Source organism: Tasmannia lanceolata, unplaced genomic scaffold, assembly GCF_043159265.1.
Source record: "Tasmannia lanceolata isolate RefF3 unplaced genomic scaffold, GAP_Taslan_0.1 ptg000008l, whole genome shotgun sequence".
Taxonomy (NCBI): domain Eukaryota; kingdom Viridiplantae; phylum Streptophyta; class Magnoliopsida; order Canellales; family Winteraceae; genus Tasmannia; species Tasmannia lanceolata.
The window spans coordinates 24637259-24655000 of NW_027518685.1; the positions used below are offsets into that span (position 1 = coordinate 24637259).

The window sequence follows — 17742 nt, forward strand, 5'->3', positions numbered from 1 at the left end:
TAGATATTATTTTTTTAGGCACAACCTATTTATGTTATGGGCTATGGCCCATCAGATGGACGGGTTGGATCATCCTATAATGTGGACCGTACAGTACTTCTAGAAAAATAAGGGACTATGAGGGCTTACACTGTATAAAATCTTGTCTTTTCTTCTTTGGATGTAAAATGGACTCAAAATTTTACTAATTTTTTAGTGCTAATTTGGGCTTAAATTTTATGCCCGGTTTTACATCCAAAGAAACAGAAAACAAGGGAAATGTTATCAGCACTGCTGTATTTTGATGATCGCACTCTTCACTTTATTAAAAGTACGGTATGGCCAGCACCATAAGATGATCCAAACCGTCCATTAGATGGGCCACACCCTAAATGGGCTGTGCCCCAAAAATTATTTCCATAGGTTGATCCTAACCCTCCGATCTATAGAGTGTTAGGATCGTCCTATGGTGCGGGCCATACCGTACTTTTAATAAAATGAGGAGTGGGATCATCAAAATACAGTAGTGCTGATAACATTTCCCAAAAACAATCATCCCATAGATTGACCCATTGCCACGTGGACCGATATTGTTGGCAGCCATAAATCAGGCTTATTTCTCTTGGTCCCACTGTAATCGGATGATTCTAGACCATTGATCACGATCTTGAAAATGAGATCTGTGATCAGCATCTAATATGGACCCAATTGGGCTAACCCTGGGATGGCATCAAATGAATGGATTTTAGTTTGAGGTTGTATTCAGGAACTATTGTTAAAAGGGCTTCCTTAGCAACCCTTCCAAAGGCTCTTCAAGCTACTTTGACATCCATGGATGAAAACCCAAATCCCTTAGAAGCATAATAAAACCCTGTCTGTCTCCTTGTGTGCTTCTAAAAAATGAGTTTTTTTTTTTTTTTGAATGACCTAACACACCCTAAACTACTTTCCCTAGCTTTATTTCTTTGGATGTAAAATGGGCCTAAAACAAAGTTTAGGCTCATTTTCTATTGCGAAAACCGCAGTAATTTTTGTTTTACGACTATTTTACATTCAATTAGAACATGTAAAATGGGCCTAAAACAAAGTTAAGGCTCATTTTCTATTTCGAAAACCGGCGTAATTTTTGTTTTACGCCTATTTTACATGCAATTAGAACAAACAACTTTCACTATGGCCATTTCAACTCATTGAATTTCATCCGGAGATTTTAGTAATTTTATGCTTTTTACTCTTAGTTATGCAATTTTTCAGCAGAAAATTACCTGGTATAAAATAAAACTTGAGTTGCTACCCTTATGGTGAAGGATAAGCTTGGATTTGGAAATCTCTTTATTTTCATTTCTATGTTTAAAAGAGAGTAATGCCGCCATTAGAACATGCTAGCAGAGTTATCATTTAAAAATAGAAGAACCCATGAAGAATAATAACAAAATGTCTGAGAAAAATAGTCTGCACTGTGAAAATAGGGATTGAAACAAATATCCCAGCTGGATAAGTTACAAGTAGGACATTTCAATCAAAAATTCAAAATAAAGGATGTCTACTCCTCTTTACTCCTGATCAAACTCATAAGAGACTATCTCTTCTGTAACATCTAACACCTCCTCCACTTCCACTTCTTTGGCCTCATATTCTTCTTCTTCATCACTCACTTCACCATCCCTCAATGTTTGCCTGTATGCTTTCTCTTCCTCATGCAATTGCTTCCAGTGCTTCACCCATCTCTCCCATTCTTCCAGCAACTGCTTCCTTTTCTCGCGATCCTGTTCGCTCAGAAGCATTGACACATCCTGATCCTCGGCCTCATACTTTTTACTATATTTCTTCAAGTTCTTTGCAATCTCTTCCTCCTTCTCTGGAGTCAAGAATGATAGTGGCCTTGGACGCCACAAGAACTGTTTGATTAACATTCACAAAAGACGAAAGAAGACCTTAGTACAATTGCATACATTGCTTCAATCAAGGTTTTGAATTTCAGTTTCAATCTCAGAAATCACCAAAACAAATTGAAATATATGCAAATGATAGAATTTAAAGATGAAATCTCAATAAACGCTAGAAATAAGCACAAATATACTTTAAAACCATAAAATATTGAACACCAAGTGACATGCACCGTCGAGCATGTCTGATAATTTAGTACATGTAATTCATATAAAAACTTATACATAATACATGCACCACATTTCGCATGCAATTCATATAAATATAATTGTGTAATACATGATCATATAATATACCACAATAGCACTTACAATTTTGGTTTATGCATTTCGGTTGTTTCGGTTTCAGTTTTGGTTTTGGTGGGGATGGAAACGAAAACATTTCGGTCATTTAGGGGCTGTTTGGATATGTTGATTTTTGAATCCGGGTTTCAGTTTGAAAGCAGTGTAAAATTCTGGATTTTACAATCCATTATCCTGGATTTTAAGTAAGAAATCCAGGTTTTAGAAATCTCTCCCCCCCATCATGAGATTTCTAAAACCTGGAAACACAGGACTGATGTAGGACCGGGGAAGAGAAATAGAAGAAAGAGGAGAAAAGGAGGAGAAGAGGAGAAAGCCTACAATCTGCATCAGGGACGATCTACTCTCTTGCTCGACGGAAAGAAAGGCAAGAAATCAGAAAACAACGGATGGTCTCCTTCTTTCGTCTCCCATACAGGAGATTTTGAGGAAATCCAAGATTCTAAAATCCGCGTATTCAAACGGCCCCTTAGTGTCGATTTTGGTGGAAATTTAAAACCATGGCTTCAATAGCTTTCCACGAAAGACTGTTTATTTACCTGATAGAAATGATCCCTTGGAATCCTGTAAAGTAGCTTGCCATTGAAGGACCAGATGTTAAATCCATTCTCCATCTCATGAACTGAAGTAACCGAGGTTGCAACATACCTACAAAGATCAAAGACATTGCTCTTCATGTTCTTCTAAAGAACCCATCAGCCTAAATAAATGGGAAACACATACCTTCCAGTCGGATCCCATTCAATATCAGTTGCCATGAAATGCTCGCCAGTGGCCATAGTCTCGAGCTCATCAACATTGTAAAACTCCAACTGACCATTAAAACCCTTCAACCCTGCAAGAATAATGAAACGACCCGCAGGAGACCAATAAAGAGCATTAGCTTGCTTCCCTTTGAGAGTTGTCAGCTTTGAGACTCGACCCGTGTGGTGGGTGGTTTTCATTGAGTAGAAACTTATGTCGGGCCTTGGGCTATCTCCGTGGATAACTGCAAACCTGTGACCCTTGGGCTCCCAAGCGAAGGCAACAATCTTGTCATTCTTGTTCTCGAGCTCCAATACCTCGATCGGGATATCTCGTTCTTTAATGCGGAAAAGCTCAAAGCCAGTGTAAGTGCTTTTCTTTGTCTTCGTGTATCTATCAACCTTAACGGCAAGGTACTCCCCGTTACTTTGCCAATACATTTTGCAGTCGCTAACACTGAAGAGGTTTTTCTGTCTCAGTTCCTCTTTGCCAGGAATTTGAACAAGGCTTACCTGTGAAGAAACATAGTCAACATAATGAATAGCGACAAAAAACATTCCGACATTTCCCATTTGCTTGAAAAGCGCCCACTTACCCTAGCGGGTTGATTTCCGCCACCAAGCTCTGGAACAAAGAGTGCAAGTATCGGATCGGCTGGCGACCAACTGAAGTCTAACACATTTTCCACCCTTAGAGACTTCTTGTCAATAAGACTGAAAGTCTCAGTTTCATAAACAGAGATCACATTTTTCCCAATTCTTGCAAAATAACTGTCCTTTCCACCGCCCCATCTGAAAAAAAATACATATATGCATGCATCCATCAGAAGATGTAGAAGTAGAACTACAAACACACGTAAACAGAGTTATAGAGTAAATAAAATTACCTAAATACAGGCCAGGACACACCAGAAACGCCCCCAGTTCCACCAGTTGCAAATTCATCCGCATTTCCTTTAAAATCTCGCATTACTTTCCCAGTTCTTGCATCGAAAATATTCAGAACCACCCTCTGAAAACATAAGTAGATGCTCATAAGAAAAACGGCTCAGATCGGCAGATCAAAATAAGACTCAACTCAAACAGAAAGATTGCTTACATGCGTGTCACGAGGATTGCTTGGTTCATGACTGCTATATGTAACCAAGTATTTCTCCCCAGGTGAGAAATCGATAAGTTTAACCTGTTATTAACCCAAAGCAGCTATATATTATAATAGGGGGAAAAAGCCAAACAGATTAATCAAAATATAAAACTAAGAGCAGAAAATAACCTGGGGATGAGCATAGCGCATGAGGCGGTTGAAAGTGGCCGCACCTCCCCAAACTGCAGCACCCTGCCTATGAACTGTAGCTAAGTATGTCCCAAGTGGAGACCACTGCACAAAACTCTCAGTCCAGAACTGCCAAATAAAAAAACAAGATTTAATAACTCATGATACAAAAATAACAGAGCTACTACATGTAGATACGCCCATCATATAGAGCTGCTGAACAGGCCTCCCGGTTGCACCACATCAACACATTAATAACTGTTTTTGTGGCAACATTAGAGTGAAGGTTTAAGTCAACAACAGAACAAGCATTTTTTTTTAATATCAGCTACCGAAAAATAAACAGCTAAGCAGAGTCATGAAAGTAAGCACTGGACTCGACAGCAAAATGAAAACTACAAAGATAAACAAAACAAATGACACGTGATTAAGCAAGTAGTTTTTAAATTAAAATAAATAAACAACATAATTATTGCATGGATGGAGGAGGGCTCCATATATTACAGACCTCTCTATAACCCGTATGTGTAAGAGCATTCGACCAGTAACTGATCACCTCTGCTTTCAATTTAACTTCAACCGACAGTAGGTTGCTGAGAGAATCTAGGCTATCACAGAAAAATGGAATAAGTATATAAACTTTTAGGGTAGTATTTTTTTTTGGAATGATAAGAGATTTTATCATTTAAAAAAATGAGGGAAGCCAACTCACAACCGAGGTGGTCAAAACAAAGGTGCAACGACCAAAGAAAAGATACGGAGCATAAGTGTATCAGAAACCTCAACGAGGGAGGAAATCAAAGATCAATGAATCTCTATCAGCTGCCGATCTAGACAATGTCGATCTAGCCAATCTGTCAGCGTCGCTATTAGCGGAACAACGCACATGATGAAAAGATATGGGGTGCCCTGCTACTCGTTCCTGAATCTCGTCAAACCAGTGGGTAAATCTCCGTGGATGGAAGTGACTCCCAACCTATGTCACAAATGTCGTTCTCGGGAATCTCTCGGCAAGGGAAAATCTCGAGATATATTAATTTTTATTAAATTTTTCAGGTTTATATCGGGAAATAAACGGTAAAATAAAATTATTGAAAAATATATAAAAATATTAAATTTAAGAAAAAATATCGTAAAAATATCGGATATTTATAATAAAACCGAAAATATCGCTACATTTTTTTAATTTCGGGATTAGTTCGGGATTTTGTCATTTTATCAAATCTCGCGATAAAAACACTATATTTTGAAAGTATCCGGAAATATTTGTGACATAGCTCCCAACGAGCCAACGGATGACATTGAGGGAATCTTCCTCGACTATCAAGTTGCTCAGGTCTCGCTTGTCTATTATCCTTATACCTGTAGAACCACCCTTACCTCCGCTCAATTCGGCCTGAAAGATCCCATTTAGTGGAACGCGGGCCCTGGATTGCCCATACTTTACCGAGGGATGGAGTAATAGCTAGGTTGCTTCTTGCACAAATCTCTCTCCACCCATACCATATAAATCAAAGGAGGAACCTAAAGCTGAGAAGAATCCTTGCACATGAAATGGTTAACATGATTGCACTTCTTTGAAGACCAATCCTTTGAAGACCTGTGCATTTCTTTCCTTCTATAGAACCCGCCAACAATACCACATTACAAAGCATTTTCCCCTTCTGCCGCCAAGGAGAAAAGTACTAGCACTCTAAGAGGTGGATAAGGCAAGTTAGAAAGACCCATATCAAACCGAATCTACTATGGTTTTGACTCCACACTTCGCTGCCTAGATTCCACACTTTGACTAGAGGCGAGGTTACATAGCTAGGAACGATCTAATGGCAAAATGATTTGAATGTGAATACCCCGGAGGAGTTCCAAATATAAACCCTTTTATCCGTACCATATTTTTAATGTAGAGGGATTCCTATATTCCCCGAAGCGAAGCTACTTCATCAAAATCTCTGTCAAAGGAGTTGTGCCCATGGTTTTAAATTTCGGCCGAAACGTTTCGTTTCGGCCAAAATATTTCGGTTTCGGTGGAAAACGAAACAAAATTCATAGTGAGTCGGAAAAGTACCAAACTTCCCCGAAACGTTTCGGAAATTTCCGAAATTTCGGTGAAATTTTTACAAGATTTCGTCCGAAATTTCGTACCGAAACCGAGATTTAAAACCTTGGTTGTGCCTGAAATTCACCTTCCATGAGATTCTACCCTCCACCCACTCAAAGCAATCCTTGACAAAGGCATATTCATTAGAGGCTACCCTGAAAAGGTTAGGAAATTACTCCATTAATGTAGTTTCTACTCACAAATTATCATTTGATCCGGTCACCCGCATGGACTCTAAATCGAATCCCGGAAAGCTATATATGTCGTCTGATAACCAATGGTGGAGACACCATACTTGTTTCATGTTTTCAATGACTCTGACCAATAACTGATTTCTCTCCTCTCCAATGATTTAATCGAAACGAGCGTGGTTTGCTTAGTGTAGTACATAAAAGAGAGAGAGAAAAAAAGAATCACATTAAGTAACCTAGCACAAATGGAAGCTCTGCTCAACAAAATAAAGGATATCTCTAGATGCCTGGATCATTGCAGCCCACAGCGCAACAATAGCCATGAAAATTAATCGTATTCCCAATCTGGTCCAACGAGATCCCACAAATCAAGAAGAAATGCAGGACATAGAGAATGAATTTTACATAAACTCTCAAGGAAAAGGAAAAGCCAGGGAGAAATTTATTTTCTCTCTCAGTTTTATTTACCCAACCAATTCTGAGTTCTTTGGGCTGGGACAAACTCAGGAAGGTAAAGGAAAAAACAGAAGACAAGAAAAAATATGCATTAATTTGAGTGTCTTTTGAAGAATAAAAGACAAATAGACAAAGGGTAACAACTTCAGTCTTCATCTTGTCTAATGCATATGGGCAACAGTGATGAGTTGTTAAGTCGACAGAAGAGGCCATTCAGAAAAGCAACCAAATTGAACCTATAAATGGCACTGGGATGCTACTTACGAAAGTTTTAGTCAGACAAGATACATCCAAAAACAGAAGCCATATCTATGATCCAGAATATTGAACCTACATATTGGTAAGAGAATAGAAAGCAAACGAAAAGTGAAATGAGCACCTTTTTTGCAAGGGAATGAAGCATACGCTTCACTTACCAAATGATAACATTCCATCTAGATACATGCCAGTTTCAATTTGTTCAAAATTACAATGTCCATACCTAAAGATTGGGTTGGCAGATAACTGTCTAAATGGTTAACATAAAGCAAAATGAAATCATATAATATTCAAGATATTAATGGACAAAGAAGAACAGCCATGATCTAAAGTAGAACGTCAGGATCTAACCCTAATAATCCAGAGAGTCTATCAATAAGCTGATATTCTTCAAAGGATGGCTAGTGTACGGTGTACCCAATTGTTGTAAATACTCACATATATGGGATAATGATGTGGCACAACAATCACAACTATCATTTACATAATTCCTTTGTGGGAATCGATTTGGAAACCAAAGGCAGCTTACATGCATTATTCACTGGATCATATTTGAATCACCTGCTATTATATACACTTTAAAGAAATAATTAAGAACAATTCCAGCAGTGCAATTAAGAAATGTACGATGGTGATCATATCTCTGCAGCAGGAACATGTAGTACCTAACTAATACACTTCCAATGGGATAACTAATTGTACTCCCCACAGTGGAATTGACAATTGCACATACACAATCATTTTGATAGGAAGTCAGGAGCAAGTCAAGTCAGAAACTCTCACTCATAAGTCGAATTTACCTTAATCATACCTATTTCACTCGCCTAGCTATGATCTCGCTATCGTCAACTCCTATGCGTGAGTTAGTGGATACCATATCATAAAAAAGAGAACTAGAATCCAACTTTGCACTACTTGCGGAAAAAAAAAATTGAAATTGAAATTCACTTACAGCACGACGGTAAACCAGTTCAGGCTTCAACTGCCTGGGGTCATTCCACAAAACTTCGGTATCAGAACTTGCACGAATGACAAACTGGTCTCTAGCTTTTTCATCAGTCAGCCACTGTTGTAAATTTTCCTGTAACCATACACAAATAAGCACAACAATAATAAGCATGCAGGAAGCATGATTAATATTTATTCAATAACAGCCATGTTAAACTCAGAAGAATCACTAGTGTGCAATACACCCAAATTTCCAGATAAATCATTTCAAGTATCATTGACCTTTTCTCAAATAGGGCCGTGGAAGTTAGCGGACATTATTTCAGAAATTAAGGATCTAGTTTTAAAAATAGGCCTGATTTCCATCAAATGAAGATGTCAGCAAATGAACAAGTAGACGATTGGCTAAAGGAGTGGAAAACGAAGTGGTGGAGATTGTAAATCAGCTCTAGATGACGTAAAGGTGGACTTTTAATGATTAACATTTATTCAATAACAGCCATGTTAAACTCAGAAGAATCACTAGTGTGCAATACACCCAAATTTCCAGATAAATCATTTCTAGTATCATTGACCTTTTCTCAAATAGGACCGTGGAAGTTAGCAGACATTATTTCAGAAATTAAGGATCTAGTTTTAAAAATAGGCCTGATTTCCATCAAATGAAGATGTCAGCAAATGAACAGGTAGACAATTGGCTAAAGGAGTGGAAAACGAAGTGGTGGAGACTGTAAAATCAGCTCTAGATGACGTAAATGTGGACTTTTGATGGTTAGGGATGGGCTGTTTGGGCGTTCCTACTGGAAACACTCTTTGGGATGTCTTGTCCCTGTTGTGTGTATGTTGTTGTATCTTTTTCTTAACAAAAAAGTTACCTTTCAAAAAAAATATCATTTAGTTTTTCTCAAATAATGATCACCATGTCCTCTTCACTTAAGTCGGGCAAGCAAGCATACGTAATCACAATTGAGAATTTGAAACAGAGATTCTTGTATTATGGAGAGACAATAAATCTCATTGCGTTACAGATGACAGGTAATATTTCAGATTCAATTAGGTTTTTTCACATGATAATTAAAATGGTATGACTAAAATGAAGTGAAATAGAAAATTTGCCAAGAAAGTCAACTGAAAAGAACAAACAAAATCCGAAAGGAAAAGGAAAAATGTCTCTACAACAAGCTCCTAGTCCCCTCCGTAGTCAAATAGGCCACTTCAGAATTGGATTCTAAAAGAATATACCGAAAGGAAACATTTTAGTTGATTAGCAGAATCAAAATTTTCTTCCACCAGATTAGCAATGGGATGAAGCAAACCAATTGTTTTCAAAACCCAATTTATAAAATTCACTTTCTACAAAGAAGGGACCCTCTTAAGACATTTACCCCCCCCCCCCCCCGGCCACATTTGATCCCCAATTCCTAACTGCCCCAAAAATGCCAGTGTGACCTCCCCCAAGTGGCCTGAATGATACCTCCCACACCGATCAGACATGTGTTGCCAATACATGCATCATCAAAATTTATTTTGAGGCAGCTCCAGTGGTGCTGCCAATCATTCACCAAATGATATGCCTTGATCTTCCACAGTGGCGCTTGCTTGTCCACCAAATGATATGCCTCAAAATCTGCCCTTAACAATACATAAGAACCCCTCCCTCCTTCCCTCTATGAAAATAAGCAAGCTTAACCTCCACAAAGGAATGGATTCCTCTTAGCCAAATATTGGCCGAACATCACAAGCAAGCTTAACCGTGTTACACACAACTCCAACTTCTGCCTCAGGCGCATCACCATTGGGATCTGCATATGCCAAAACAATTCTTCCATAACGCTGTCCCTGGACTCCCTGCAAGAGACTTTTACTACTTCACCCACTTGAGAGGAAGACCGACCAACCTCGGGAGGTCTGATTGTGGGAAGTAACACTCGTATATCATAATGTATAAGTGATAATTGAGATACACCGTAAGTTATGAGAATTGATTGAGCCGTACACTTGTACATGTTTTATACACTTGTGTCAGTGAATATAAGTCATTTAAGTAGTTTCCTTTATGCCAATATTGATTATGCGTAATGAGAGATTCTGTCATTTGGATTGTGACTAATACAAAGGGGAGGAGACATGTCATGAGGTGGCCTTGAACTCCTACTTCTCCAAAATAGTTTGTGGGCTTGAGTTGCCCTAATCTCTTCCTTTCTGCTGCTTCTCTTCCTTCTTCAACTCGAGGCTTTTTTACATGTGCAAGACAAGATGTGGTTTCCAAGTCCTCAGCAAAAGCAAAGTATTGATCTACGCATCCAATGAGGTCATGTCGCTCCGTGGTCTTCTTAGGAATGATAGAGGTGAAGTGGTTTGGGCTTTTTCCGGTCCAATCTGTATAAGCGATTCTTCTGAAGCGGAAGTAAAAGCGGCTTTTTCCGGAATATTACATTTAGATAATCTCATCCTGGACAAGGTGATAGTAGAAGGGGACTCGGCAAATGTGGTAAAGTGGCTTTCAGGTTCTGCTCCGCCGCCGTGGAGATTCCTCAGTATTATGGATGATATCTCTGATTATGTTTCTGATTTGGCTACAGTTTTCTTACATATTCGGAGATCGGCAAATGGCGAATCTGATTCCCTTGTCAAATCTAGGGTGAGCAGGGCTAGTTTAGAGTGGTTTGATTATCTCCCTCCGTAAATTGTATTTTCTTTTTCCTTTTCTTTGTATTTTGTGAACCTTCTCGATTCCTTCCTTCAATATATTAATATTCAAAAAATAATGAGGTCGTGTCGCTCCGTAGTCCTAAACAGAAGCAGAATATTGTTCTCTGTCTGAATATTGATCTCTGTCTACACCATCCAATGAAGTGGTGTTGCTTCGTTGGCTTTCAACATTGATATCTTTCTTTCTTTGAGTGCACCACTTTATGACAATAAGAGTATTATTCAGATTGCCACGATATTAGATTAATGCTTCAGAATTTTCTATAAAATCAATCATTCAGATAGTACCCAAAGATTTGCAAGTCCAACCAGATTTGCAAATCATTCAGATAGTTGAGTGATCACTTCAGTGAATTTCCTTGTACTCATTGGTAATTTGCTGAGGTTTATACTTGGCCCAAGGTTGTGAGCTTCTAAGAACCAATTATAACCTTTCTTTTGGTTATGACATGCCAACCTAAGTCCGTGTTCAATCTAGAGTTTGTTGTTGTTTCTAGTAAACGGTGGATTCTGCTACTCAGCCAGTGGTTCTCCGGGTATTTTTTTCTCTTTTGGAAGGATTATATTATTTTATGAAACTTAATTTGTTCTCTTAAAGGAGTTTACTTCCAACCTATGATTTAGCCGACACTCTGAACGACATTCTACTTTTGTTTAGGACTACGAAGCAATGAAGTTGAAGCGACAAGAAGCTAAAATATGAATGAAAGTTCAGCAAGAAACAAATAAACAACAATTATAAGCCTAGCAATGCATACAACCAAGCATACATACGTACCATGTAAGGTTTTACTTAGTACATAGTTGATTCTGAAAATAAATTGCTAACACAACATTTCCTTGAACCATGTAGGCTTTGAGAACAGAGAGAAACCAAATATTAGAATGCTCCAAGAAGAATTGGACAGTGGGCTATTTGTGTAAAAGACGGAATATACCAAGCTCCTCATACTAAAGATACATCCCATGAGCACAACAATCAATTACACCTCTAGGTTTCTTAAAGTGACTACTATACATTGAACGATGAGCATGTACTGCCACAAAAATGTGTTTTCCAGCTCATGCACCATTTATTTTGCATAAAATATAGAATTTTCATGGACTTTATTATAATAAAAAAAAGGGAAGGGGGGGGGGGGGGGGGAAAGAAAAAAAATTCCCTGCAATCAATGGATATATATATATATATATATATATATATATATATATATATATATATATATATATATATATATATATATATATATATATATATATATATATATATAGAGAGAGAGAGAGAGAGAGAGAGTTACCCCAGGTGTGTATGGCTTAATTTCAGCAGGTTTCCATTCATCTGGAACTTTCATGTACTTGTCAAAGTCATCAAACAAGTTAACGGCAAAAATATGAGCCTTATCCAACTTGTACCCATTGGTTTTCTCCCTTGCAAGCTCTGCTTCCTATAACAGAAAACAGCACATCAATAGATAGTCCACTCACCCCAAACGTACTTGTAAACAATAAAACAATACTTTATTAAAAATAAATAAATCAAAACCAGAGCCTAATTACAAGTTCGCAAATACAATCCTTCTTTATCTTTAGTTAAACATATAAAAGTAGAGAAGAGACACATGTGTTTTTATACAATTGGACGCTTGAGGAAAACAAAACGATTGAAATAATAAAGTAGATGTTTAGGTAACAGATTATATGTCCATAAACCTCCAAAATTTTCAAAAGAAAAATGTATCACAACTTTTCAATCCCTGAAATTGAGAAGCATAAATCTATATAGAAAAAATATAAAGGCATATTCAAAATACTCCAAAAAGTATAAACTAGATCAATTTATCAAGGCCTACGATGCTTTCAAAATTACCTGAGGGGTATTGTATTCGATGAAGCAGTATCCTAGGGTTTTCTGGCTCTCCGGATTTACAGGCATCCATAGCCCATCCTCTTTGATTACGCCAATCTGACTATAAATCTTGCGAATAACACCTTCGAGTTTTTCAAATTTCTCTGGAGGAACAACAGGTAGATTATCGACGACTATGATGTTTCCAAATCCACCCTCGAACTCCAGATTATCCTCCTGGAGGAGATCCTTATCGTCATCTCTGCAAGATAAATAAAAATAGAAAAGATCAAAATCTGAGAGAACTGAAGAACTAGGGTTTACAGAAAAAATATAATTTAGTTAGGGTTAGGGTTTGAATCTGATAGAACTGAAAAACTAGGGTTTACGGAAGAAAAAAGAGAATTTAGTTAGGGTAAGGGTTTGAATCTGAGAGAACTGAAAAACTGGGATTTACGGAAGGAAAAAAAAAACAAGAATTTAGTTAGGGTTAGGGTTAGGGTCAGGGTTTGAATCTGAGAGAACTGAAAAAGTAGGTTTTATGGGTGAAAGAAGAGAATTTAGTTAGGGTTAGGATTTGAATCTGAGAGAACTGAAAAACTAGTGTTTAAGGAAGAAAAAAGAGGATTTAGTTAGGGTTAGGATTTGAATCTGATAGAACTGAAAAACAAGGTTTTAAAAAAGAGAATTTAGTTAAGGATATGGTTTGAATCTTAAAGAACTGAAAACCAGGGTTTACGGAAGAAAAATTAGGAATTAGTTAGGGTTAGGGTTAGGGTTAGGGTTTTAGACATTTTGCTGTCGAAATCATCGCCTGGAGGAAGCTCGATGGCGTCCCAATCGACTCGAGATAAATCGATCCCGAGTCCAGCAGCAGTAGCTTCGATTTCCGCCATTGACATCACGTCCGCCATTGTTTAGTTGATGGAAACACTCAACAAAAACACTCCTACTGGTATTTTTACAGGAAATCGTGGTTAGATGCAAAACGAAACAGAAAACCCTAGGGCGTTAGGGTATTTATAGGTAGAAAAATGCTTTCCCAATTCCGATTTGCGTGTTTTGGAAATTTTTCATTGGAAAATTGTTTCCCTAGGAAGCGGTTTTCCAGTGTTTGGTTAACACTAATGCTCTGTTTGGTTACCTTCTTTCTTAGAAAAATACCAGGGAATGTAATTCTACTGATTTGCTTAAGGCTGTTTAGTTTGGAATTTAGCTAAAACTAGTTGCAGACCCATGCGATGCACGGGACGGCAAAAAACTGCTTTATAACTTATTTATAGGAAAAAAAAACAAAGAGGATACATTCATAAGGAAGATATATTTGTAAATATAGAGATTAGAAATCAATATTACACAGTTGAGTGGAAGATAACACCCAAATTAGGAAGAAATTAACAATTAAAAATAAATATAAATACAAAAAAAAAAAAAAAAAAAACAGCCAAAACTTTAAGCCCAAAATATAGAAAGAAATCAAAAACATAAAAAAAAAAGCCCAAGATAGGAACAAATTAACAATAAAAATAAAGCCAAAATAAAATGAATAAAAATACATCCGAATCTTAAAGCCCAAAATAGAAAGAAATTTAAAAAATAAAAATAAAGCCCAAATAGGGAGAAATTACCAATATGAATATAAATTCAAAATAAAATACAACACTAAATTTACAAAAAAAAATAGCATGATACCTTTATTCACCTTATTCCCAAACAAATCACACACCAATATTTTCAAGGGGTTTGAAAATGAGAAGAAGAAAACAACATCCATTGACACCATTTTTTTTATCTTTGAGACATATCCTTTTTGTTCATACATGTTATTTTTGAAAGAAAATGTCATTACACAAATTTCCATTACCTTATTTTTTGTTTTTTCTCAATTATTAATTAAAATGCTTTTTGGTGGGTTCTGTTAATTACATTGCTAATCCACAAAGCATTGATTTTTTATAACCACAAAGAAAAATTGATATCTATCAAAAAAATGAAGGCCACCAAGTGGATATAGAATTCATTATCTCCATTATGTAATAATAATAGATATGCTTAGAAATAGCAGAGCAGGCAATGCAATGGATTCCAAAACTCTAATTTCTCAATGTTGGACGTTTTTCAAAACATTTCTCTCTCCCTTACTAATAGGGTGTTTATGGCGTGAGAGGGGCCCTCTCACGTAAGGCGCGCCTGACTTACCATACTAAGAAGGGCGTGAGAGAGGCCCTCCATTAGTAAGGGCCAAGTTCTTGATCCAATGTGGAGACAATGTATGTTCGTTATACCCTTCATGACTCGTTTAGGGATAACCAATTCATGGGGTGGTTGGAGTCTCACAGGAGGAACTATAACGAATCCGGGTATTTGGAGTGACGAAGGTGTGGTTGAGGCACATATTGTGTTTTCTGGCTTGTGCTTCTTAGCAGCTATCTGGCATTGGGTGTATTGGGACCTAGAAGACTCTGGTTTCTCCATTGCAACCGCATATGATTCCTGCTCAGTACAATTTACTCCATTTGAGTAAGAATAGATATAGACCAATTGGATTATGGTTCTATTACATGGCATAATAGAAGAGGAACAAAAATGAGAATATAATTAGACTAAGCAAATATGAGAATATATGAGAACTAAGACTTAGTAATAAACAAATTGAGCTTTAAAACAAAGGCATGCCTTGCAGCTGTAAAGGAGGGGGGCTTACTATCAAATTCCTTAAGATCTAGGAAAAGATAAGCGAGTCAGAACTTGAAATATGGGAATTTTTTTCTTATATGTTGCCTGACCGATGATTCTGTTGCTCATTAGTTTCAACTACTTTAGGCCTTGTTTTCATAAGGACCTGTCAATCAAAAGAGTGCATTCCTAAGTATATGGGAAATCAACAGTAGAGATTAAAACATGGAGCAAATAGTGTACATAAAAGTTAAACTCTGGAAGCATGTACTCTCATTAATTAGAAAAAAAAAAACTTCTCTAATTTGTAATTTCTTGTTTGCAACTCTTGCTTTTGATTCCAGATCATAGTCATAGATCTCCTTACAAAGAACATTTTTTCTCAACAACATGTTAATAGATGATCAAACACAGAGAAGCATTGTTCATAAAAGTTAACCTTTCGAAGCATGGTATTCCTATTGATTACAATTGAAATCTTCAATTCACTTTTCGAAGCATTGTATTCTCAATGATTAGAATCAAAATCTTCTCCTCTAATTTGGAATTCTTGTCTTCCAACTTTCTATCTTTTGAATCCAAATTATATACAGAGACCCTGTTTCTCTGCAACCTGATAATAGAAGCAACTCTGGTCAAACAATAAAAAACATCATTCATTAAAAATAAAAAGACCATGAGTGCAAAATTTTGACCTCAGGCCATATTTTGTGCGGCTAAATTCTAAATAGCCATTACAACAACTTGACATCGAAGAAGCATAAAAAAGTTTTAAGTTAGACATAGTTGCAAATGAGACAGTAAGCCCACTTTTGAAGCAATTAACTATATCATTTCTAAAACCATTATTGCCATTATTGCCATTAGGGGAAGCAAATGAGTGCGTTAGAGAAGATGAAACACTCATTTGGATAATTGAATACCAGTATAACACCGTTTAAGAAAGAGAAAAACGCTCATTCTAGTAAAGTATAAAACGAAATTTTTTAGGTGACTATTAGTAGAACAAACGTTTTAGAGATGAAACGTGAGCATGGATGCCTTTTCCGAGAGACGGTCCACGATTTAGACTATACTGGAAGAGATGTCACGCTTGACTTTTCAAAGACATAAAAGCGAGATTTATGCGCTCTATTAAGGAAAAGACGTGCCAAAGTTTGGCGTTAGAAGTTTCCTAGATTTAAAGGAGAACATATGCCGAATTTCCGTGTAAATTGGAAACTATTTGTCTTAGGCTATGCTAATATACGGTGTAGAGAAGGAGTGCTATACACAGATGATGCGTGTATAGCTACCACATTCAGCTACGGCTAGAATTGACTTTTCCCTAACTAATTAAGATCCCCACTAATTACGTTTTCAACTTTTTAGGAAACTAAATAGGATTTTCACAAATTAATTACTAATTTAATTTTTCACATTCACCTAATTAATAGTCACCATGCCAATTACTAAAACAATCGTCCCCTTTCATATCGGTTTTCCTCCTACCATTAAATTTATTACTAAAAATTACTCTCTTAAATTCCAAACTTTAATTTTACCAAAAATTTAGCCCCAATAAGAGTCTCTATTAAAATCGAATTTATATTGTAATACCGGGTAAAAATAACATTTATTATGCATACAAACTATTCACATGTTACTATTCCTCTCATTTTTTCCTATAAATAGAGCAGCCAGGAAGAGAAAAGAAAGAAAGATAAAGAAAAGGGAGGAGAAGAGGGATAAGAAGGAAAAGGCTAGGAGAATCACTTCTCCTTGATCGTTGTCATCTTCAAGGTCAAGAATCTTCAAATTCTCACTTCTCAGGTTTAATAAGGCAGGTGATAGCTAGACTCGACTGCTGTCTTTTCTCAATGAAAGTGATAGGGATATGATTATATGTTGTTTTATTCAGATATTTCTTATCCGTTTTACTTCAAATATTCATTGTTTACATTTGAAAAATATCAAATCATATTTGTTTCAAAATGATGAAATATGTTTCATTCTGGAAAATGAAATAAAATGTTGGATTTCATATGCACGAAAAGTTTGAATGAAAATGAGAAATGAAAGAAATGAAAGAGGTAAATGTGCGATAGTCTCTCTCGTGTAACGTGTTTGTACCTCTGAGCCGTCGACTTACCCAAAAGCGGAAGCGGGCTAGGTCCAAAGCGGACAATACGAGGGTGAGGCGGATCGTTACAGGAAACTTCAAAAATAGAAACAACTGTAAACTATTGGGCTTTAAATGGTTTGTTTTATTATCTAGTTAAATTATTTCTATAAAATAATCCTATTAGTATTAGTTTTAAATTCACATTATGC

General features: G+C 36.7%; 1 protein-coding gene across 1 annotated transcript; it reads right to left on the bottom strand.

The window, feature by feature from the left end:
- Positions 1–1343: 1343 nt before the first annotated feature.
- LOC143884932 (eukaryotic translation initiation factor 3 subunit B-like) lies at positions 1344–13760 on the bottom strand. The gene is made up of 11 exons (XM_077388806.1): positions 13546–13760; positions 12775–13015; positions 12206–12352; positions 8200–8328; positions 4245–4373; positions 4071–4154; positions 3859–3983; positions 3568–3763; positions 2952–3484; positions 2768–2876; positions 1344–1877 (listed from the first exon to the last, which is right to left on the bottom strand). Exons 1-11 carry the CDS (start codon positions 13665–13667, stop codon positions 1533–1535), a joined length of 2160 nt encoding a protein of 719 aa, XP_077244921.1. The 5' UTR covers positions 13668–13760; the 3' UTR covers positions 1344–1532.
- Positions 13761–17742: the final 3982 nt, after the last annotated feature.